We start from the raw sequence: 23,339 nt of genomic DNA, 5'->3' as shown, positions 1-23,339 counted from the left end.
AGCTGTGGAATTGAAGGGTCATAATGTGATAGGTGCCTCATGTTGAGCAGAAGGCAGTAGGGATGTGGCGCCTGGTTACCTGGACCCCTCTCTGTCCCCAAGGACATCCCTTCCATGTGGGTCAGGGAGCCATTCTGAGCCCATGGCTTGTGTCTAGTACTTGTTTGGTTCTAGAAATACCACATACCTGACAGTTAGTCCTCTGCCCTCAGAGAGCATTGTCTTGAGAGGAGGCAGTTAATACGAAAAGAAGTAAAAGTGGATATACCAGTTAAAGAAAGAAGCCAATAGGACAGAGTGACCAGGTAGGGGAGTCTTCTAGGACAAGTGGTCAAGGAGGTACTATCTGCTGAGATGAAACTGCAGGAGTGGAAGGGAGACAGTCACATGGAGTTGGGGTAAGAGATCCCTGGGAGAGGGACCAGTTGGTACAAAGGCCCCATGAAGCCTGGGCTGTGGAAGGAGATGGAGCTGCCTTGTGTGGGGTTCCTGAGCTGAGGATAACCTCGCTGGACCAACACACCCAGGTTCAGCACTTGTCTGAATGTCTCTGAGACCCTTCTGGAATCAGGGAGGGTTTCCAGAAGGAGGGGCTTAGAGCAGGGGACCGAGGGCTGGGTGCTTCGAGAGCACCAATCTCAGATAAACTGGGGGCATCTAGAGCTGCAGACCACTTGTAACTTTCAGAATCACTATGAGCAGATCACACTGGGTGGGGAGGCCAGGCAGGATAGCAGGATTGTCATTACTCTTCAGCTGCCAGGGGACTTCCCAGGACTTGGCATGCTGAGGGGACCTAGAGATTTCACACACCAAGACTTCCTGTCAGAAATAGGGACAGTCCTGCTCCAGTGGGCGTGACATTCCCGCATGAGAGACTCCAGCTAGGCTTGTTTCTGCACAGGCCTGTGATCTACAAATCTAGTCAGTGTCTCTTGCGTGTGTCAGGTCCTTTCCCAGGCTTCTGCCTGGCCTGCCTCACCAAGCATGCCTTCCTCAGCTTGGGAAGGTGAGCTGCCCAGCACACAGCCTGCCCACCTTCTAGAACCCACCCGAAGCCCCTCCCTGCCCTGTTCTGGGACTTTAGACCCATGTGCTGTGGTTAGTCAGAGAGGCTCAGGTGCTTTAGGATCAGTGCTGAGGCAGTAATTTGCTCTCTGGTGACCCTTTCTTTCCTTGGGCCCCAGACCACACCTTTGTCCACTGAGGGAGCTGGGCTGGATGATGTGCAGAGTCCCCCTCTGGCTCCTGGTGTCTTGGCCCCCGTTAACACTGGTTACATGGTAGTGTGACCAATACCTGCCAACTGGATTGGCTTCTCTGTGTTCCCAGAATCTGGTGTGTGGCAGATGCTGAGAAATGATCATTGACTGGATGAGCCCTAAAGTATTTTTGAGATAATTATTGGTAAAGTCCTATGAAATCCAAAAGAGGCAAGGAGAGGGCCATGGGCGACGGCAGGAAGAGCTGCTGGCTCACGTGTGATCAGGAGCACAGGGCTCGGGACCAGGCCTGTCTACTTTGGGGAGGGATGCAGTGAGGCGAGGCCTGTGCAGACCCCACTGTTGCCCTGTGGAGTGGGCTGAGGTGTCCCAGGGGGACACACTTCTTGTGTGAAGTGTGCCCCCTGGGTGAAGGCAGTTCTCTGAGGACTGAGACACAGATCCCGGATAGACACCCTCTTATGGATGTCAAAGCCTGACTGCTGACTTTTGTGAACAGACTCTTTGAGGTCAAGAAATAGCACAGGGCTGGGGATTTAGCTCAGTTGGTAGGGTGCTTGCTTTGCATGCACAAGGTCTGCAATTCCTCAGCACCACTCAGAAAAAAAAAAAAAAAAGAGCACAGCATAAGATTTAGGGAAAAACACCCATGTAGCAGGACTGTGCCTCAGCAGGACACTCACATTCAGGAGTACTTTCGAGGTGCTGGGTCCTCTGTGGAGTGCTTGGCTCCCTCTAGCAGCCTTAGAGGGTATCAGGAGCCTTTCTCCACCCAGGAAACCAGGCCTTGCATGGCTCACAGCCTCCTCCAAGGGCCACAAGATCACGTCTACCTGTCTGCATCCAGAGCCTTCTGCTTAACCTGTCATTGGAGCTTCAGTGGCAGGAGTTGCTACTCAACTGTGGGCTCTCAGCCCTCCCAAAACACCAGTGATGTCCTGCCCATCTGCCTCCGTTCTGTAGAACCTTCCTCACCCATGCTCTCCTGTTCTGCCTCCACCTTGCTCTCTTCTGATCCCCTCAGCTCTGCTGATTTGAGTTGCCTGAGGAAGAGGGACGAAGGCTGTTTCCAAACCATAGTCTCCTGGCTGTTCTGCATAGGGCATCTGGTTGTATTTTTACTATTGCTATGAGTCCTGAGGCAAGGCATTGCCCCTTTCTGTGTCTTGATTGTGGCAGTCCCTGTCACTTTCTAGAGGTAAACATTCAGGCCGTTTGTGGATCATTTTAAGTTTCTATAATCACCTTGTCACCCCCGCTCCAAAAAAAAAGGTTGTTGCTTCCCTAGCATGCACAAGGCGCTGGGTTCAATCCCTAGCACCATCAATCCGCACCCCTCCCCAGTTATAACATTGTTTAAATTTATTACTCAGCTGTACCTGGCAGTCTGAGAGACTGATTTCTGCCAACTTTTTTTTTTTTTTGGTGGTACTGGAGATTGAATCCAGGGCCTCCTACATGCTAGGCAAGCACTCTACCACTCAGTTACATCCTTAGCCCTTTGTCTTTTTTATTTTAAGGCAGACAGCTAAGTTCTTGAGGCTGGCTTTGAACTTGTGATCTTCTTTTTTTTTTTTTTTTTTAAGAGAGAGTGAGAGAGAGGGGAGAGAGAGAGAGAGAGAGAGAGAGAGAGAGAGAGAGAGAGAATTTTTTAATATTTATTTTTTAGTTCTCGGCAGACACAACATCTTTGTTGGTATGTGGTGCTGAGGATCGAACCCGGGCCGCACGCATGCCAGATGAGCATGCTACCACCTGAACCACATTCCCAGCCCTTGTGATCTTCTTGCCTCAGCCTCCTGAGCAGCTGGAATGACAGGCATAGCCATCTAGCCCACTGAGCTCCAGGAATTGTGATGCACTTTAAGTTTAAGGACATCTCAGATACCTGGTTCTGTGGTTTCTGACTTCACCTCAGTGGGCAGCAAGAGTGGAACTTCCTTATTCTTTACTCCCTGAAGCCTTATCTGAAGTGGAGTCAGAAAGCATGTGCTTTTACTGAGAACTCCTTGGTTTTCACATCCTTTTCCTGCTGGTGTGGGTTTGAGGGCCCAAAGGGAGTTGGGGGGAGTCAAATAATCACAAGGTGTTTTCTTTTTTTTTGATGTACTGAAGACTGAACCCAGGGGTGCTTTACCACTGAGCTACATCCTCAGCCCTTTTTATTTTTTAATTTTTTGAGACAAGATCTTGCTAAGTTGCTGAGGCTGGCCTCCAACTTGTGATCTTCCTCCCTCAGCCTCCCAAGAGGCTGGGATTACAGGCCTACATCACTGAGCCTGTTTGCTAATCACAAGCCTTTATCAGACCAGTCCTGTGGTTTCTTTGGTGATACAGTTCTCACGAAAACTAGAAGCTTCCAGTTTATTGGTTTCTAATCACTTCTGCTGTGGTTATCACAGCCAAAGATCCAGCCTAGACCTATCAGTACTGAACCCTGACACCTTTTATCTTTCCTGCACTGGCTTCTAAGCTTAGTTGCCCGCCAGTCCTAATTTAAAGTACTTACCAGGTGCCTCACTTGATGCCACTGGAACCAGTTGGATGGGAAGTGTCAAAAGACAAAAAGTATAATTTAAAGATTTACCTGGTATGAAGATGTGAGGAAAAAAAATAGTGTTACCTTAGATTAGGTAGAGAGAAGTGAGGAGGGGATGGGAGGGGATAGGGAGATAGGAAGGATAGTAGAATGAAACAGACATTATTATTACTGTGTGTATATATGTGACTACATGACCAATGTGATTCTACAACCTGTATACTCAGAAAAATGAGAAATTATATCCCATCTGATTCAAATGTATGATATTTCAAGGTCATTGTACTGTCATGTGTAACTAATTAAAACAAATTAAAAAAATAAATTCCTACATAGCAAACTATTAAAAAAAAGATTTACCTGTCTTAATTTTTAATTCTAGAGTTGTACATTGTTTACTCTATGTAATAGCGTAAATATACCAATGAGGAACAGCAGAGGAGGTTGGATTTAAAGACAAGACAAAGCTGAGTAAAAGAAATAAGGAGCTGGTGATGTAGCTCAGTGGTGAAGCATATGTTCTGCATGCATGAACTCTGGGCAGAATTTACTTTTTTCATATATATAAATGATAGAGTTCTCACGAAAACTAGAAGCTTCCAGTCTCTTGGTTTCTAATCACTTCTACTGTGGTTATCACAGCCAAAGATAAACAATATATATGTTTTTTTTCTTTTCAATTTAGAGAGAGAGTCTTGCTAAGTTTCTTAGGGCCTCACTGAATTGCTGAGGCTGCCTTCAAACTCTCAATTCTTCTGCCTCAGCCTCTTGGGCTGCTGGGATTACAGGTATGTGCCATCTTGCTCAGGGTAAAGTAGCATTTTTCAGACTATGCTCTCTAGAAGAAAGATGTCTCCTGCAAACAAAAGGTTCATGTAGCTGGGCATGGTGGCGCATGCCTGTAATCTCAGTGGCTCAGCAGGCTGAGGCAGGAGGATCGAAAGTTCAGTCAGCCTTAGCAAAGGGGAGGTGCTGAATAACTCAGAGAGACCCTATTTCAAAATTAAAAACAGCAAGGGTTAGGGATGTGGCTCAGTGGTTAAATGCCCCTAGGTTCAATCCCTGGTACCCCATCTAAAAAAACAAAACATAACAAAAAAAAAAAACGATGGTCATGCTCCTGAGAGAACTTGGTCAGGCTCCAGGCCTAGTTGGTGAATGTGAGGTAGCTCTAGAGCTATCTTAGAAGCTTAGGAGCAGGAATTGGGGCAGAGGTCATGGTATCTCACAGTGGCTTCCAGTGAAAGGCAGCGCTCCAGGGGCTTGAATGCCATCAAAGGAGGTGGTGCTACCAGTTTAGGAGCTGAGCCTGTGGGTGGAACTTGACAGTGGGGTCTGGCTGTGAAGATTGGTGCTGAGAACCAGCTGTGTCTAACAGTGAGGTGAACTTTTCCATATATATATGTTTATTTGTTTATTTTTATATTTAGGCAGGGTCTTGCTGAGTTGTGGAGGCTGGCCTCTCACTCATAATCCTCCTTCCTCAGCCTCCCACATGGCTGGGATTACAGGTGTGCACCACCATGCCCACTCCATTTCTCTTGTGTCCTAGAATCTGAATGAGATTCAGTGCTAAACCAACAAAAACACTTACCCAGGACTTACGATGAGCGAAGTAGGGACACAGCCATTAAACCACCAACCTGGTCAGCTTTTATCTGATGTGGGAGACAGATACAATAATTACACAGATGCACTTAACCAGCCATAGTGTAAGGACTCAAAGAAATGTACAGAGGGCAGTTTGGGTAGGCAGTGTTACTGCTGTTGACCGGTGATGAGTCCTTGCTTCCCCAATGTTGAAGAATAACACCAGAGAAGCACGCCGAGGCAACGTCAGAGTAGAAATTAGAAGTTTATTAAAGGACAACAGAAAAGACTTCTCCCGGAGGAAGAAGGGGACCCAAGAGGTGGAATCAGTGGAAGTGCGGTTGTTTCCCCTTTTTATAGTTCTTTCAGTGATGGAATGTAGGTGGGAAGGCCTGAGGGGTGGGACACAGGTGGGCCAAAGAAGTAATAGGCCTAGGGATGTTGCTCAGTGGTCGAGTGCCCCTGAGTTCAATTCCTGGTACCCCACCACCAAACAAAAACAAACAAACAAACAAAAACCCAACCAACCTCTTTAGCACAAACCATCAGAACACTTATTATCTTTTAAAGAATGGAGTATTGTTCAGTTCTAGAACCCCAAATGAAGTCATTTGATATTGTTTAAGGCTGGGTACAGTAGTGTACGCCTGTAATCCCAGCGACTCAGGAGGCCAAGGCAGGAAGATTGCAAGTTTGAGGTCAGCCTCAACAACTTAGGAAGACCCTGTCTCAAAAAGGGCTGGGGGTGTAACTTGTCTAGTATGTGCATGACCTTGGGTTTCATCCCCAGCACTGTGTACATTCACATGTGCAAAATTGTGATTTGAAAACTTACTACCACCCTGTGACTATGAGGTTCCTGATGCTTCAGGTTGCCAAAGGGACTTGGGAGGTGATCAGGTTTTTATTTTCCATCTGATATTACCATCTTCCGGGGACTTTTTTTTTTTTTTTAAAGTTTTGCAATTTTCACACAGTCTCTTGTTGGTTATGCAATCCTGACGGTTTCAAACTTGGGGTTTGACATCTCTGCCAAAGTCATTTCCTTCCTGGAGCAGGGCTCTTTTTGAGAGGGGAATTTTGGGCTGCTGCTGAAATGAAACAGGAGAATGGTCCCTCTGTTTTCCAAAGAGGCTGGGCTGTTGCAAGGCCCAATAAGGGTTTCTGGGTTTGCTCTCCTGAAAGGTTCTGCACATCCACCTCTTTCTGCCCTCTTGGGAAGAACAAAACAGGGATCAGATTCTGACCCCAGGGTTAATAGGTCCTTGTTACTGGAGCTGGAATTGAGTTGGGCCAAGACTCCCAGGGCAAGAACTCAGGGTCTCTGGATTCTAGGAATAACTTGTATTTAGCACGCAATGTATGTTAGCAAGCATCTTTTCTTGTTATTTTTATTTTATACATATGGAAACTGACTGAGAGACAAAGGACCTTGCCCAAGACCACATAGGACTGAGATGGGAAATGAGGTCTGCTTGACGTTAATCCATATTTGAGTAGGTCACTAGATGGCATGAATATTCACTTTTCCCTTCTAAAAAATGGGTACAGACATTTCCCTGTTTACTTTGCTTGTAAACCACGAAGCTTCACTATATAAAAAGTATGGTATTGTTTTAGTTATTGCATTGAGGCTCATGACATAACCTGACTTTTCCTCCATGTATTAGTTCTTCCATAGTTAAAAAAGTGTTAATCATTGTTGGTTTCTTGGGAGTGTTGTGATAATGAACAGAGGTGCATGTGCAGTGCATTTAAACTGGTCCCCAAGTTTTCAGAGGGTGGGTAAGGTGAACTTCCATTTATTTATTTTGTTTTATGTTTTTTGCAGCTCTGGAGATTGACCCCAGGATCTCATGCATGCTAGGCAGGTACTCTGCCACTGAGCCAAATGCCCAGCCTAGCTGTCATTTGGCTTTTCTGCTTGACTATGCTCCTCTGTATTGCAAGTTTTGGACATAGATTATGAATTAATCAGGACAGGTTAGGTCATGCTGCAATAATACAACCCCCAAAATCTCAGTTGTTCAACACAATTAAGATTGACCTCTTGCTCCTGTGGTTTTCTATGGGTCAGGCCACCTCCTGCTTTGTTCTGGAAGTAACAGCATCTTCACTTAAAGCCCATTGGCCAGACCAGTTTTATGACTCCTTCCTAATTGTAAGGGGGGCTTGATATGAGAGGGGAATTAGTGGGTGTTTGGTAACATTGTCTCATCCAGAGGTTATCTCTCTAGGAGCTTATGAGAAGTTTCTGCCTAACAAGGTCCCCTTGGTCTCACTCTTGCCAAGCTCTTTGACCTCATCTCTACCAAATCCTTCCTCTTTCCCTTGACTCCTTCAGCTTGACCACTAGGGTCTTTATTCAAGGGGATGTGCCAAACTGTTTTCTGCCTTGGGACCTTTGCACATGTTGCTCCTGCTCCTTTAAGCACAGATTTCTCCTCACCTCTTCTGCATTCTTCCTGTGGCTGGTTTTCTTCATCTTGTGGGTCTCTGATTAAATGGCACCCACTCACTGAAGTTCTCCCTGGCCACCCTATAGAGGTAGGCCTATTAGGCCACCCTCCTTTAAGCTTCTTTAATTAGATATCTTTTTTTTTTTTTTTGTATTGCTGGATGGAACCCAGGCCCTTGCTGATGTTAGGCTGAGCTACACCCTCATCCCCTAGAGAGCTTTTATTTAATTAGCTAAATGTAGAGATTCAATCCATTTGATGAAGGATGCATCCTAGTCCCTAACAGCAAATGAATGAGGCACCTTTGTCACCTTGGCCGTGGATGAGAATCTCTGGAGAACCAGGGCGAGAGCAATCCAGGAAGACAGATCCTGCCCTCAGATTTGCCTGATTTTATGTCTCCAGGAGGTTGGAGACCGGAGATGAGGAAGGAAAGGTGCCTCATTCCTGGTATGGGCAGCTGGCCCCTGGGTTAAGCTGTGGATGAATCCCTTTCCTTTGTTTTTGAAGGAATCCATTTCATCCAGGAGTCAGCTTCAGAATGAAAACAAATATATAGATATTGCATCACTGTCTAGTTCAAGGGTGAAGGGTGGGGGATTTCCCAAGTGTGCTCACCAGGGAAGGACTTTGTGGGCAGCTGAGCCCTGTTTTCCTCAGTGAGGAGGCCTGGATTTGCTATTGTGCTGAATGTCCCCAGGCAGCAAGTGAGGGCCCTGGGGTCAGCCAAGGCCTCAGCATGCAGAAACCTCCTTCAATCCTTTGCATGGAGGAAGGTGGGAATAAGTACAGAGTGTAAGTCAGTGTTCTAGCTTCCACTTTCATGGAGTAAAAGACAGACCTTTGCCCCAGAGCTGTGATCTGAATTAAGTAGGCCACACTTGGGGAAAGTGCATAGAGAAAGAAGTCCTATCCAGAGTCGGCAGGGAGGGTTGTGGTAATTTTTAACTGTAGTAAATAATAATACCTTGAATCTTTCTCTCTCTCTCTTTCTCTCTCTCTCTCTTTTTTTTTTTTTTTGGTATTGGGAATTGAACTCGGGCACTCAACCACTGAGCCACATCCCCAGCTCTATTTTCTATTTTATTTAGAGACAGGGTCTCTAAATAGTGCCTTGCTGTTGCTGAGGCTGGTTTTGAACTCAAGATACTCCTGCCTCAGCTTCCCAAGCTGCTGGGATTACAGGCGTGTGCCTCTGTGCTCTGCTTAGTCTGTGTCTCTTGAGTACTTATTCATCTCATGGGAAGTCTTAGGTGGTGGAGGGTCCAGTTCCTCATCTGATTGTCAGAGGAGGAAGCAGAGACTGGGGGAGACCACCTTGGGGGAGCCCAGCTGCAGAGTGCAGAACTGATGGAGTCCATGCCGAGCAAGTGCTGGGAGGCCAGTAATTGATTCACACTCATTAGAGAGAATGCAGGACATTCCCAAAATACAACGGAGAGAGAAAGAGAAATGCCCATCAACCAGCCCTGGTGAGTTGTGAATGGGACATACCGAAGTGCTGCTGCCCCCACCTGCTGTCTTCCTGCCGCCCCAGACTCCACTGTCACTCTGGTTTAGGTCTGCTGTCAGCCTCAGTTGTCAAAATCACCCCCATCTAATCTGATTGTCTGAGAACCAAGTTGTCAGCCTCTTCCTGCTCACAGCCACCAGCTTCCCGTTTGTCTTCATAGGCCCCCAAGCTGCCCACTCTGCTGTGTGCCATGAGGCTGGCCACAAGGGCACAGGCAGGGGAGAGCAGGTCCCCGCCTCTTCTGCCACCACCTGGCTCTTGTGTCGTTTTGCCCCCTTGGCCGTATCTTTGGGGTCATTCACCAAGTTGCCACCCACCTGGATTCAGTTTCTATGAGAGCATTTAAAATGTGGAAAATTGTCTTCTATCTTCCATGCTTCCTTCAGAAGCCCTCAATGGGAGCCAGAAGTGTGTTTTAGGTAGCCATAAGGGACATTCTCATCACACTGAGCCTCTGGGTAGGGCCAGGAGGAGGAGGGTTATCATTTATTTCAACTCCCCTGAAGAGGACAGGAAGCTGGGGGTGGGGGTTAAGAAACTTGGCCACAGGCACTCAGCTGCAGTGATGGAGGCTAAGGTGGCCCAACCCGTAACAGAAGCTTTTTTTTTTTTTTTTTTTTTTTTTTAAAAGAGAGAGTGAGAGAGGGAGAGAGAGAGAGAGAGAGAGAGAGAGAGAGAATTTTTTTTAATATTTATTTTTTAGTTCTCGGCGGACACAACATCTTTGTTGGTATGTGGTGCTGAGGATCGAACCCGGGCCGCACGCATGCCAGGCGAGCGCGCCACCGCTTGAGCCACATCCCCAGCCCCCGTAACAGAAGCTTTAACCACTTACTCCTGGAGAAGAAAAAAGGCATAGTTCTGGAAGTGTGAGGCTGTCCTGTGTGTCAGGGATGAGAACTCTAACCAGCTTGCTTCTTGGCCTCGACAGACAGGAAGCCCAGATTGAACCCTCTTTACCCCTATTTATGAACATTTGGCTTCCTTCACCTCATCCTGCATTGCTGTTCTATTTTTATTTCACCAGCATCTTAGGGTGGCAGCCTGAAGGAGTGGGCATTGTATCTGCTTAACAATCAGAGAGCAAATTTCCAGAGAACGAGGACAGAGAGGCCACATTTTCCCTGTCTTGCAGGTGTTTTTTTTTGGTACCAGGGATTGAATGCAGAAGCGGTTAACCACTGAGCTCCAGCCACAGCCCTTTTCATTTTTTTTCTTTTGAGACAGGGCCTTGCTAAGTTGCTGAGACTGGCCTCTAACTTGTGATCTTCCTGCCTCAGCCTCCTGAGCTGCTGAGATTATAGGTGTGTGCCGGCAAGCGGCTGGCCTGCAGCTTTGATTGTAGGAAAAGAGGCAAAGACCTGTCCTGCCTCTTCCAATTCAGATCACATATCAGCAAATCCAGGGCAGAAATCAATATGTTTAAATTTTTTTTGCTTTGTTTTCTTCTTTTGTGGTGTGGGGGATGAAACCCAGGGCCTTGTGCATGCTGAACCACGCCCCAGCCCAAGTTGTCTGATATTTATTCATTTTATTTATTGTTTGCATTTAAAAGACATTTAGCCAGGCCTAGTAAGTCACACCTGCAATCCCAGCTACTCAGGAGGCAGAGGCAGGAGAATCTCAGGTTCAATGCCAGCCTGGACAATTTAGCAAGATCTGTCTCAAAATAAGAAGGGATGGGGATGTCACTCAGTGTTAGTGTACTTTACTAACATGCATGAGGCCATGGGTTCAATCCCCAGTATTGCCATTAAAAAAAAAAAAAAAAAGACATCCAAATCCAGAGCACACTGAGACAGCTGTCAGCTGATGTTGGTGCTGGGTGTGGCCTTCCAAGTGTGACTAGGTACCTCCTGTGTGGGAGGATGGCTGTCACCCCAAGGGAACCGCCAGGTTTCCTTGAAGGCTGGTACCCTGTCCCCGCCCCAACGCCCTTCTGTTACCACTGTTTACCACGAGTCCTTGCTTCCCTGAATGCTGAAGTATAACACCAGAGAAGTGTGCTGAGGCAAGTGGAGAGTGGAAAGTGGAAGCTTTATTAAAGGATAGCAGAAAAGACTCCTCCCTGGAGGAAGAAGAGAACCTGAAAGTCAGAATTCGTGGAAAGGGGAGGTCTTCCCTATTTTATATCTGAAGTCTTCTTTTGTCCTCCCACATCTACCTTTTGTTTCCCACTATCTTGCAGTGATGGGGCATGCAGGTGGGAAGGCCAAAAGTTGGGATATGGGTGGATTGATGGGGCAGGGAGGAGTAATCTGGGCATTGGAAGGGCCTGGGGTGGTTTGATTGGCACCTCCCTGTTTGCTGGGAGTTAGTTCATTAACAGTTCTTTAGGACGGGTCTGGGCCTTGGGGACATTAAGATTTCAATTTCTCCAGGTGTTGTTCCGGTTTCTTGGATTCCATTCTCCACATTAGTCCCAATTTACCTAACTACACTAACTACTTATCTTTAAATCTGGCATCACTTCCGTGTGATCCAGAGTGCCACTGTGTGTCACTGAGGAAAGAAAAAAAGAGACAGAAGAGCTGGACTCTCCCTAGGATGAAAACAGAGAAAGGAGCTTCCTATATTCCACAAGGTTGGAGCCCTCAGGGGTCACCAATTGGGCTGGTGGTTTTGATGTTCCCACCAACTATGACTTGACAAAGGCAAAGATTTGTACTGAACGAAGATGTCATCAGGGGGTGGGGCACTGAAGATAAGTGAGGCCAGATGGCCTCCTTCCCCCAATGGAAACTAAGGCTCATACAGACAGGGCCAGGTGCCTCATCTGCTGTGGCCAGGGCTGTGTACAGTGCAGATGGGACCCTTGGGGAGTGTCACACACTGTGGGCCTGGCCTCTGTAGGTCACTATTGGGGACCCTTCCCCAGCCAGCACGAGGGAGCCACTTCTGCCCTTGGGCTTCACACATGAGGTAACAAGAATGCCACCAATGTGGTGATTGGAAGAACATGGCATTTCCACCCAATGTGGTTCTGTGGAAGGAAGGTGATAGGAGAGAGGCAGTGTCCCTGGCCAGAGAGCCTAGGCTGGGGAATAAGATGCCTTGAAATGGCATGAAGTGGCCCTTCCTCCACACCCTGGGAGCGGGCAGCTCTGTCCCAAACCTGTTTTTGAGTCACTGTTCTCTTGTAATTATTCTAATTGTTCTTTGCTGTTGTTGTGTACCACGACCCATTGTTCCCTTCCTGCCTGCGCCTGTGAAGGCAGGACACCATGGGGCCAGGTGGCTGCCGGGAAGGAGCTGCTGCTAGAGTCCCTCTGCAATGTGAGAGGACCCTGGGGGGAGGGATGACATCCTCTTGGGGAGGTGCCTTCCTGACTCAGGCCCTGCTCCTCTCTGCATCCGTCCGTCCATCCATCCGGGTCTGGTCTCATAACTTCCATGAGTCTGTTTCCTTACCTCAGACTTCCAGGGTGTTAGGGGAGGGAGGGTACTTGGAGTGAGAAATAGAACATGGGGGGGGGGTAAAAGCACAAGTTAGTCAGTCGAATCAGTGGAGGGCTGGCGCATGGGCTCACATGCTTAGGAACTGGGCCAGCGGTGTCCCCAAGGCAGGCTGCTCACTAGGGTGTGGAAGATCCATCTTAGTCATTATTTGAACTCACTTGCTCACTCATTTTTTTTTTCTTAGCAAGTATTCTTTACTTTGCAAATAATGAATGATCATTGTTGAAAAATTCCGTGATATGAATAAACCAAAAACAAAAAAATATACAATATAAAATCCCTGCCACTCTCTCCACCCAGAAATAATCACTGTCACAAATATTTTGATGTATATTCTTTTTTTTTTTTTTAAAGAGAGAGTGAGAGAGGGGGACAGAGAGAGAGAGAGAGAGAGAGAGAATTTTAACATTTATTTATTTTTTCTTAGTTCTCGGCGGACACAACATCTTTGTTGGTATGTGGTGCTGCTGAGGATCGAACCCGGGCCGCACGCATGCTAGGCGAGCGCGCTACCGCTTGAGCCACATCCCAGCCCCCTTGATGTGTATTCTTCAGATTCCTTTTCTCCTTCTCTCTTTTATGTATCTGTTTATTTATTTTTATTTAGTTACTGGGATTGAACCCAGGGCCTTGCATATGCTAGGCAAGTGTTCTACCACTGAATCACATCCCCAGCCCTTTTTATTTGTTTATTTTTATTTTTAGGCAGGGTCTTGCTGAGTTGTGGAGGCTGGCCTCTCACTTATAATCCTGCTGCCTCAGCCTCCCAAGTGGCTGGGATTACAGATGTGCACTACCATGCCTACTCCTTTTCTCTTTATATATATAGACTTCTTCTATACTTTTACACGTATTTTACAACAAGCTATTAACATATGATATATGCTCTTCTGTTGCTTACTCTTTTTATTCAACAGTATGTTCTTAGCACCTTTTCATGTCAATGGATAAAGTCAAAGATCTTTTAACTTATTTTTATCCTTATTCCAGAGTTCAGTTAACTATAAGCCCATATGCCAAATCTGGCCTGCCTTTTGTTTGTATAAATAAAGTTATATTGAAACACTGATGAATTTACGTAGTGTCCCTGGTTGCTCTTGTTGCTATGATGGCAGAAGAAACCATTGGAGGCCCACAGAGTTTCTAGTATGTTCTGGCTGGTGCTTGTCAGCTCTTGCCCTATGTCTTGTAACTGATCTGGTGGGTTTCCTTCCTATCTCTGTGACTCACAGCACCTTTGGGGTTTCTCAAATCCATGTCAATGGGAAGTGATTGCTCTTGAGGAGCAGAGGACTTCTGCAGCCAGCCCAGCCTGCCTCTGGCTGTATAATTGTGGGCAAATCACTGACCTGCCCAGGCCTCAGTTTCCCCATATTTAACAAGGATGAGACACAAAGATGTAAGGATTTAACTTCTCTGACACTGGGCCTGGACCTGACTTGGTGGGTCCTCTGTTGCCCTGCTGAGTAGCATGTCTACAAACTGGGGAAGGGTACTTGTGTTGCATGGCTTATGGAGGGAACCTGTAGGACAGCAAGAACTTTTATGCCTCTGAGTGTAAGGAGCAACTTAGAGGGACAGGTTTTTATTTTTTATTTTATTTTAATTTATTTTAGAGCTGGACTGGAACCTAGGGCCTTGTGCATGCTAGGCACTGAGCTGCATCCCCAGCCTGGGAATTGGTATCTTTCTTTCTTTCTCTTTTTTTTTTTAAGAGAGAGAGAGAGAGAGAGAGAAAGAGAATGAGTCTTAATATTTATTTTTAGTTCTTGGCGGACACAACATCTTTGTTTTTTGTATGTGGTGCTGAGGATCGAACCTAGTGCCTCACACATGCCAGGTGAGTGTTCTACCACTTGAGCCATATCCCCAACCCTGGATATCTTTTTTGTTTGTTCATTTTTTTAGTTGCAGATGGACACAATACCTTTATTTTATTTATTTATTTTTATGTGGTGTTGAGGATTGAACCCAGTGCCTCACACATGTTAGGCAAACGCTCTACCACTGAGCTACAACTGCAGCCCTGGGATTGGGTATCTTTAACTTGCTCATATGCTCACGGGAAATGGATGGTGTTTAAAGCCCTTTCACACTTGTGTTCTCATTTCCTTCTTACATCAGTCCTGCAAGGGAGGCAAGTGGATGTTATTATTATCAAGATCAGGTAAGGAAACAGAGGCTCAGAGATGGAAAGTCACATGTCTGAGGTTACACAGCTGTGTAACACAGAATGTCAGAGCTGGCGCGTTACCATGCATCATGGTGCATAGACTTGATCCAGAGAGAGAAAGACCCTTCATCCCAGGCACTCTGTGAATCTAGGGCACAGCCAAGTCTGTTACTTCCAGGCCCGGCCTCTCCATGGCTACCCTATGCCAGGAAATGATAATGACCTTCTTTCCATCTTGTTTTCAGGGAAACCAGTTCCTGAAACCAGACCTTCTTTCCCAGCCTCCCCAGAGGTGGTGAAGCCAGGATCTGAAGCAGCCTTTGGGAGAAACACCCAGGATGAGCAGGAAAGGGGGCAACCCTTGAGGCCCACTGCCTTCCCAGGTCCAGGTATCTTCAATTTAATTTGATTTTTTTAACTTACAGCAAAAATGTTTAAGGAAATGAGGATGTATCTAGAAGGACAATCAACTCAGGATATCAGATCAGAACTTTAGGGGTGGGGGATAGAAAAATGACAGACCTTCACAGTGATAAAGTACAGTTAATGATGTCATAGATATGTGTATATTCATGGAGACATGTCCACATATAGTGAGTTAAAAGTGGGGAAAAAAAAAACCCATGCCTGTAAGCCCAGCAACTCAGAACCCAAACAGGAGGATCACTAGTCCAAAGACAGCCTCAGCAAGTTAGCGAAACCCTGTCTCAAAATATAAAGGGCTGGGGATGTGACTCAGTGGCTAAGTCCCTCTGAGTTCAATCCCTGGTACCAAAAAAAAAAAAAAAAAAAAAAAAAAAAAAAAAAGTGAGAAAAAACCCATAGTTCTAGCACTTGGGAGGATTGAGACTGAAAGATCGCCTGAGTCCAGGAGTTCCAAATAAGCCTGAGCAACATAGGGAGACTCTATCTTAGCAAAAACCAAAATCCAAAAACAAGCAAAAACCAAAAAGTAAAATAAATTGGTAACAAACAAAAATATACATATGGACTGGTAGTGTAACTCAGTGGTAAAGCATGTGCTAAGCATATGTGAAGCCCTGAGTTTTTATCCTTAGTACCTAAATAAATAAATAAATAATCCAAAAGGACATATAGAATTTGTTACCTTCTTAATATGTGGTGCTGGGGATGGAACCCAGGGCCTTACATAGGCTAGGCAGGCACTCTACCACTGAACTACATCTCAGCTCTCATTTAGAATCATCTTTGTCAAAAGCAAAAAATTACTCAGTAATTAAGGACCTTTAATCCTTAGCCAAGTATATGAGTTAGGTATTATTCTTATCTCCACTTCACCAATGAGGCTACTGAAGTACAGAGAGGTCACACAGTGTAGCCAAGGTCAGGGGTTACCATGTTTTACTGGTGCCTTCCCAGTCGCTGGCATAGGTCAGGCCTGCATGGGGACTCTGAGCTGGGTGCCTGACCCCATCTCTGTCCAGAGCCCAGCATTCACAACCCAGCCATGGAGAGAAGAGGGTGCCCTCCCCAACGCCTCCTCTCTGTCAGTCACAGTTCTGCTCCTTTGTCCTGAGGGACCTGAGATAGAAGGAGAGTGACCCCTTCAAGGGCACATGAGTAGGAAGAGGTGTCTGGGTCAAGGGATCTGGTTGCATAAGTCCCTAAGTACTGCACATGCTGCTATCCCAGAGCCTGGCAGACCACTTCAGATTCATCTCCTTCCCCTGTGTCCAGACAAGGGCTGGGGGACAGTTTGCCAGATGAGAGGATGTCTTAGTTGATGGATGGCTTCCCAGGAGAAACCTATAGTTGGCTTCTTGGTCTTCCTCTTGCCCCTGTAGCTGAGTCTCACCTCCTCTCTCTTGTGGCCTTCTGAGTGGAAGCCAGAGATCCCAAATCCATGAAATCTGTTTACTGACACAGTTTCCAGAGGCCAAGGAGCGCACTGGCCAAGAGGAGCAGGTCTTTGGCATGAGGCAGACCTGTATTTGAATCCCATGGCTGTCACTTTCTAGCAGGGAGAATGACTCAGCCTTCCTGTACTTTCAGTTTCTTCATCTATAAAAATAACAGAACCCATTCCATGTTGTTGGAAGGATCATACACTTCAGTGTTGCCAGGTTGGTAGTGCTCACTAAATGTTAGCAGACACTAGGAACATTCCAGACACCCCAGCTAGGTTGAGTCTGGATAGTTTCCTGTAGCTAAACATACATTTTTTAAAAGTACTCCAGATGTGGTGGCACCTGTCTGTGTTCCTAGCAACTCAGGAGGCTGAGGCAGGAGGATCACAAATTTGAGGCCAGCCTTAGCAACTGAGCAATATCCTCAGCAACTTAGCAAGACTGTCTCTCAAAATAAAATAAAAAGGGCTGGGGATTTAGTTCAGTGGTATAGCATTTGCCTAGCACAGACAAGGTCCAGGGTTTGATACCCAGTACCTGCACCACCCCACACATACACACACAAAAGAAAAGAAAGAGGAAAAATAAATACAGACTTCTAATCAGTAATTAAAGATAAAGGGAACCTGTTCAATAGCCAGAGTGAAAAATAAGATAGGGGAATTCTAGCCAGGCACTCCTCAGGATGGAGCAGGTAACAGGTGTAGCAGTTCCTTCCGGGATTCATTATCCCGGTTACTGTAAAAACAAGCGTCGCCTTGTCACCTTTGCCACCAGTCTTTGCACTGTTTACTTTCTTGCATGGCCCGGGTGTGCCTGGCAGGTCCAGATGATCACTGCAGTGTGAGACAGGAAGTTGATGGTCTCTTTGCCCAAACTAAAAATAAGAGAGTAATCATTTACAGCGTCAGATCAAGGCCTGCTCTGTCTTAGGAAAACCCTAAGATTTTACATCAGAACAGCCACATGGGGATCAGCACAGGGGCCACACCTACCTTATTTAGAGTCACAGGAGATGAACCTGCATTCCATCTAGAAAAGCAGGTGTTCTACAAAGAGTTCTGAAATAAGTGTTTGCTTTTTTGTTGTTATTGTTAACAGTTCTCAAAGGGTTAACTCCAGTGTTTTGGAGGCACTTATGTAGATAGTGCCTCCCTTGACCTTGCTGGATAAAGGAGGCGTGGAAGTGCATTCTGGCTCCCAGGCCTTCTGAGGTCCTCTGTGAAGTTCACAGAAGAGGCCAGTTGCTTACTGGCTGTGGGACACACCAGCCCTGTTTCCTGACCCACTTGTGGCTGTTCTTGTTGAAGATCTTCAACATACATACATGGAAGCCACACAGCAGTCCCACCCATGCCACCCCACAGTACCCATCACCCACAGGTCACCCATGACCCATCTTGCATCATTGGCTATTTTGACCTGTTCTCCTATTTTTCTTTAGATACTCTCTCTCCCCCACCCCCAGTACTGGGGATTGAACCTAGGGATACTCTAGTACTGAACCACCCCCAGCTTTTTTGATTTTTATTTTGAGACAGGGTCTTGCTAAGTTTCCCAGGCTGGCCTCCACCTTGCCAGCCACTTGCCTCAGCCTCTGAGTCCCTGGGATTATAGGTGTGCCACCACCTTACCTGGCTTAAAACATTTTCTCATACAGGAAATTCCATACACTTACAAAAGCAGAGTTTAATGACCTTTCCTGTCCCAATCAGCTTGCTCAGTAGTGATCAAACAATGATGAAATTCTGATTACAGTTGTCCCTTAGTTACCCATGGGCCTGGTTTCAGGACTTCCATGGCTGCCAGATTGTGGACACTCTAGTCCCTTAATTACAGTGTTGTTTGCAGATAACCTGTGCATGTATTCCTGTCTATTTTCAGTCATCTCTAAATTTCTTGTAATACCCAATACAATGTAAGTGTTGTATAGATCGTTGTCAGACTATTGTTTAGGAAATAATGACAAGAAAAAATTCTGTCTGTGTTCGGCACAGATACTGTCTGTTAAGCCTATTTTCCATCTGAGCTTGGTAGACTGCATTGGTGCAGAACCCATAGCCCGATGCACTTTGAACCAGACCCTCAATGGCAGGAGAATCCCTCTCTTCCTCTTCTCTCTGCTCTTTGGACATAGGGAGTCTTTGAAGATTGTTATTGCGGGTGCTGGAAGTCTAGCTCAGTGGTAGAGTGTGTGCTTAGCATATGCGAGACCCTGGGTTCCATCCCCAGTTCTATCTCTTCTACCATAGTCACCCTGAGCATGGGGAGCTAAGACTAAGTCCCAGCGCACCTTACCCGACTCATCCATTGTGCTATATGTCCAAGCCCCATTCCCTTTTACCAGAACCACAGGGACAGATGCAGCCTCTCTCCTGGCTAGTAGCCTTCCTGGCATGGGATAGACCTTAATGATCCACCCAAGTCAAGAGATAAATAACACACGTGAAGCATTTAAAAGTGGGCCTGGTGGATCTGCTGTGCTGGGCCCTCCCGCTGCCCTGCCTCTGCATGGCGGATCCACTGCCTCAGTCCCTCCCACCCCACATCCACTTAGCAAAAAAGTTTCCCCACGGGGTGATGGCAGCAGCCTGGGAGACTGAGGCAGGAGAATCACAAGTTTGAGGCCCAATCTGGGCAACTAGTGGGACTCTGAAAATTGTTGTTTTGGGGGCTGGGGGGTAGTAGTAGAGCACCCCTAAGTTCATCCCAGCAACCCCTGCCAACCTGTTAAAAAAAAAAAAAAGTTTCCCATCTTTCAAGGCCAGGTCTAATGCTCCTTCCTCCCTGAAGTCCTCCCTTTTCCCAGCCCGCTGTGGTCTCTTCGGCCTCTGACCATCATGGGCTTTGACCTCAGAGGTTTCTCACTGCCTTGTGAGCTGCTGTGGAGGCTTCTAGAAGGCATGCTTGACAGCTGGTTGGGCTGACTGGGTGGTGGCACAGGGCAGGGGGAATCCTGGCTCTACCACACACCAGCTGTGTGGTCTTGGGTGTGGCCCCACCTCTAGTGCTTCCACATCTCCATCTGTCAAGTAGAAGGGTAAACAGCACCTGTGTTGTCACATAGCTTAAATGAGGTGATGCCCACCTGAGGAGTGTGTGGCCTGGTGTGTGGTGAGTGGCAGGAAGTGGCAGCACTGAGAAAGTGCCAGTCTTGGTCTGGGGACTAGATGGGAGCCCACCCCTCAGCTCCTCCCCTTCTAGGCAAGTCCTGACCCCAAGTCCTTCCTTTCCAGGGTCCGCTCCAGCCAGAGACCAGCACCAGGCCTCTCTCCCGATTTCTTCTAAGGAGGTTGTGCTTCATTCCTCAAGACCTCACCTCCCCACCTCACTGGATTCAAAGGTAAATCCCCACTCTGCTTCTACCCCTTTCTGCACTGCCCAGCTCACGGAGCCTCTCATTTCTTCATCCTGAGACCAGTTTGAAGGTGGGGAAGAGAAGGGAGACCCATGAAATTACTCGAGCCCTCTATGACTACAGGCATAGGCAGGCAACAAAATCTGCAGGGGTGGAGATGAGTGCACTTCACGGAGTGCATTTTTCTTTTCTTTTCTCTTTGTGAGTTGCTAGGGATGGATCTCCGCGTCTCACACATATCGGGTAAGCGCTGTGGCACTGAGTTACCCTCCAACCTACATACATGCTTTTCATGGATTTCCCCATTATTTATGTTTAAATGAGAGACGAGCTGATTATTGACCTCCTTCCTCCCCAAATGTGTGGACACGGTGGTCATTTGCTTATAAACCCCCTCCCCTACCTTTTTTCAACTCACTTGTTCTGGGTTGAATAACTCAGTCTGAGTTAGCCTGTATTTTGAGTGATTTTGGGTTTTAGGATGCACTAACGTGGGTGGTGGGTCTTTAGTACGTTTGCCTTTATGGGCCCCTTCCTTTGCTAACAGAAACAAAAAAACAAAAAACAAACCAAAAACCAGAATTGTCTTTTCTGACAACATTAATATTCATATAAATATTAATCCACATTGGATTAAAATGAAAACCCTCAGCTGGGAGTGGGTGCAGTGGTAGAGTGCATTCTCAGAGCACATGAAGCTTTGGGTTCCGTCTCAGCACTGCAGAACAAAACAAAATCAAACAATTTTTTTGATTCTAAAAATACATTTATCTTCTAATTTTAAAAGAAACTAACATGTTTTCATGGTCCTTAAAAGTATTACAGGTTCAGTGTCTTGGGTAGAAGGCAGCTGCGTGGATCTGATTAATGAACTTCCGCCATAAAGAACTCTTTCAAGGGGGCTGGGGTTGTGGCTCAGCGGTAGAGCGCTCGCCTAGCATGTGTGAGGTTCTGGGTTCAATCCTCAGCAAGACATTAAAAAAATAAATAAAACAAAGGTACTGTGTCCAACTACAGCTTAAAAAAGCGTTAAAAAAATTTAAAAAAGAACTCTTTCAAGCAGGGATTTTCATTTTAAAAAATGTTTTTAACCCTGGTGTGGTAGTGCATGCCTATAATCCTAAAGATTCAGGAGGCTGAGGCAGAAGGATTACAAGTTTGAGGCCAGGCTCAACAACTTAGCAAGACCCTGTCTCAAAATAAAAAATGAAAAGAGGCTGAGGGTATAGCTCAGTGGTTTAGCAGTAAAGTGTGCCTGGGTTTGGTCTGTAGTACCCTCCCCCCCCACCAAAAAAAAAAAAATGATGGTCTAATCCCTTAGGGGAATGATCATGGTATATTATCAAGAGGAAAATAACCAGAAATCCAAGCTGTATATGTGTGCAGCATAGGCCTGTTTTTGCTCAATAAATCCTGATGTAGCTCACTGGCAGGAAATACACTAAATTTTAATAGCAATTAAATGGATAATGGGATTATGGAGAATATTGTGTCCCCAATTTTCTAAAACTGTTAATAAAAGCACATATAACTTTGCCAAATTTCAATTTGTATGTATCCCTTTTTAAAAAGGGAAAGTGCTGAAGGAGAGCATCTTTTTATAGGGTTCCATGTGCACCAAGACTCTGAGACTGTAGAGAATCACGCTTGGTTTTATGAATCCATTCCCCACTTCCAGAAGTCTGGAGGCCTAGCATCCTGCCGTGTACAGGACTGAGGGCACCAAGTGTGGCAGTTGACCAGATGTGTGACCTCACTTCATTTATTTGACTCCCTACACACCAATACCTTAGTGAATCTTCAAAATGGCCGGGGTACTGTTGTTATATTTGCCAGTGGGGAAATTGAGGGGTTGAGTAATTCATTCAAGGTCACAGAGGTACAACTGGGATCTGAGCTCAGGCCCACCACTTCCTACTGAATAAGATGATCAGCTCTATTCCCTGAGCTCTGGTTTCCAGGGATCTTGGAGGTAGCAGGGGAAGCAAGCTTCCACAGTAATCTCAGTCTCTCTCTCTCAATTCTTAGGACTTCAGTACCTCCGTTCCACAGCAAGAAAAGTGCTCAAACATGACTGAAGAAAACCTTTTCTGGAGTGAGGCAGAAGTGATCCAGGCAACAGGTGACTTTGATCAAAGCCACAGAATCAGCGAAGGCACCTTTGCTGATGTCTACAGAGGGCAAAGGCACGGGATGCCCTTAGCCTTCAAGAAGCTCAGAGAGGTGAGCCTGATAGGTTTCTAGAGAGGGGTGGAGGCTACACAAGAGAGGTTGGGTTTTCATTCATGTTCCAGTGTCTTTCTCCACAGACAGCCTGCTCAAGTCCAGGGTCAGTGGAGAGGTACTTCCAGGCAGAGGTGCAGCTTTGTCTTAGGTAAGTTCCCCTTTAGAAAAAACGCTTTGTCCAATTATGATAACAGATAGCCCCTCTATGGTGCTTTCTATGTGCCAGGGGGGTGTGAAGTGCTCTGTGTTGTCTCTCTTCCTCTTCTTATAAAGCCACTAATGCTGTCTTAGGGGCCCCACCCTCATGACCCCATCTAATCCTAATTACCTCTCAAAGGGCCCACCTTTAAATACCATTAACATGTTGAATTTGGAGATTAAGTTTCAAGCACATGAACTCTAGGGGGCATATTTAAATCAGCATATAAACTCATTCAGTCTTCACAAGAATACTATAACATAGCTACTATTATCACTTTGTTTTACAGATGGGTGAGTGGAGGCACAGAGAGGTTAAGTGTCTGGTCCAAAATCACAAAGCTAGTAAGTGGTAGAGCCACTTACTGATGAACCTACATGGTCTGTGTCCAGAATCCATGCTTTTCCCATGTAGCAAGTATGTGCATAGGTTAGAGTTATAAAGGAAACCTGGCTCATTCCATCCCCTGCTTTCCATGTGGGAAGAAATATGTTTCTGTCCCATGCTTTGATATAGGCAGAGACTTATGAATTGCAGCTCTAATGGTGAATCCACTTTAAAATTGTAGCCCACTAGAATTGGGGCCAGCAAATGCAGACCCACAGGCTAAATCTGGCCCCACTTATGTTTGTACAGCCTGAGAGCTAAGAATTGTTTTTACATTTTTAATTGGTTGGGAAAAAAGTACTCTATGACACAAGAATATTATATAAAATTCAAATTTTGGTGCCT

The 23,339-nt window shown here is 46.2% G+C and overlaps 1 protein-coding gene across 3 annotated transcripts in view; it reads left to right on the top strand.

Moving 5' to 3' along the window:
- Positions 1-23,339, top strand: part of Irak2 (interleukin 1 receptor associated kinase 2) — a 59,953-nt gene that overhangs the window by 16,154 nt on the left and 20,460 nt on the right. For all 3 annotated transcript variants that reach the window (XM_040290737.2, XM_005333806.5, XM_021732017.3), the window contains exons 3-6: positions 15,202-15,345; positions 20,061-20,167; positions 22,211-22,405; positions 22,492-22,556. In XM_040290737.2, the coding sequence (XP_040146671.2) occupies positions 15,202-15,345; positions 20,061-20,167; positions 22,211-22,405; positions 22,492-22,556 (511 nt within the window). The remainder of the gene's footprint in view (positions 1-15,201; positions 15,346-20,060; positions 20,168-22,210; positions 22,406-22,491; positions 22,557-23,339) is intronic.

Source organism: Ictidomys tridecemlineatus, chromosome 16 (genome assembly GCF_052094955.1).
Source record: "Ictidomys tridecemlineatus isolate mIctTri1 chromosome 16, mIctTri1.hap1, whole genome shotgun sequence".
NCBI classification, from domain to species: domain Eukaryota; kingdom Metazoa; phylum Chordata; class Mammalia; order Rodentia; family Sciuridae; genus Ictidomys; species Ictidomys tridecemlineatus.
This window is presented reverse-complemented; position numbering and strand designations above follow the sequence as displayed.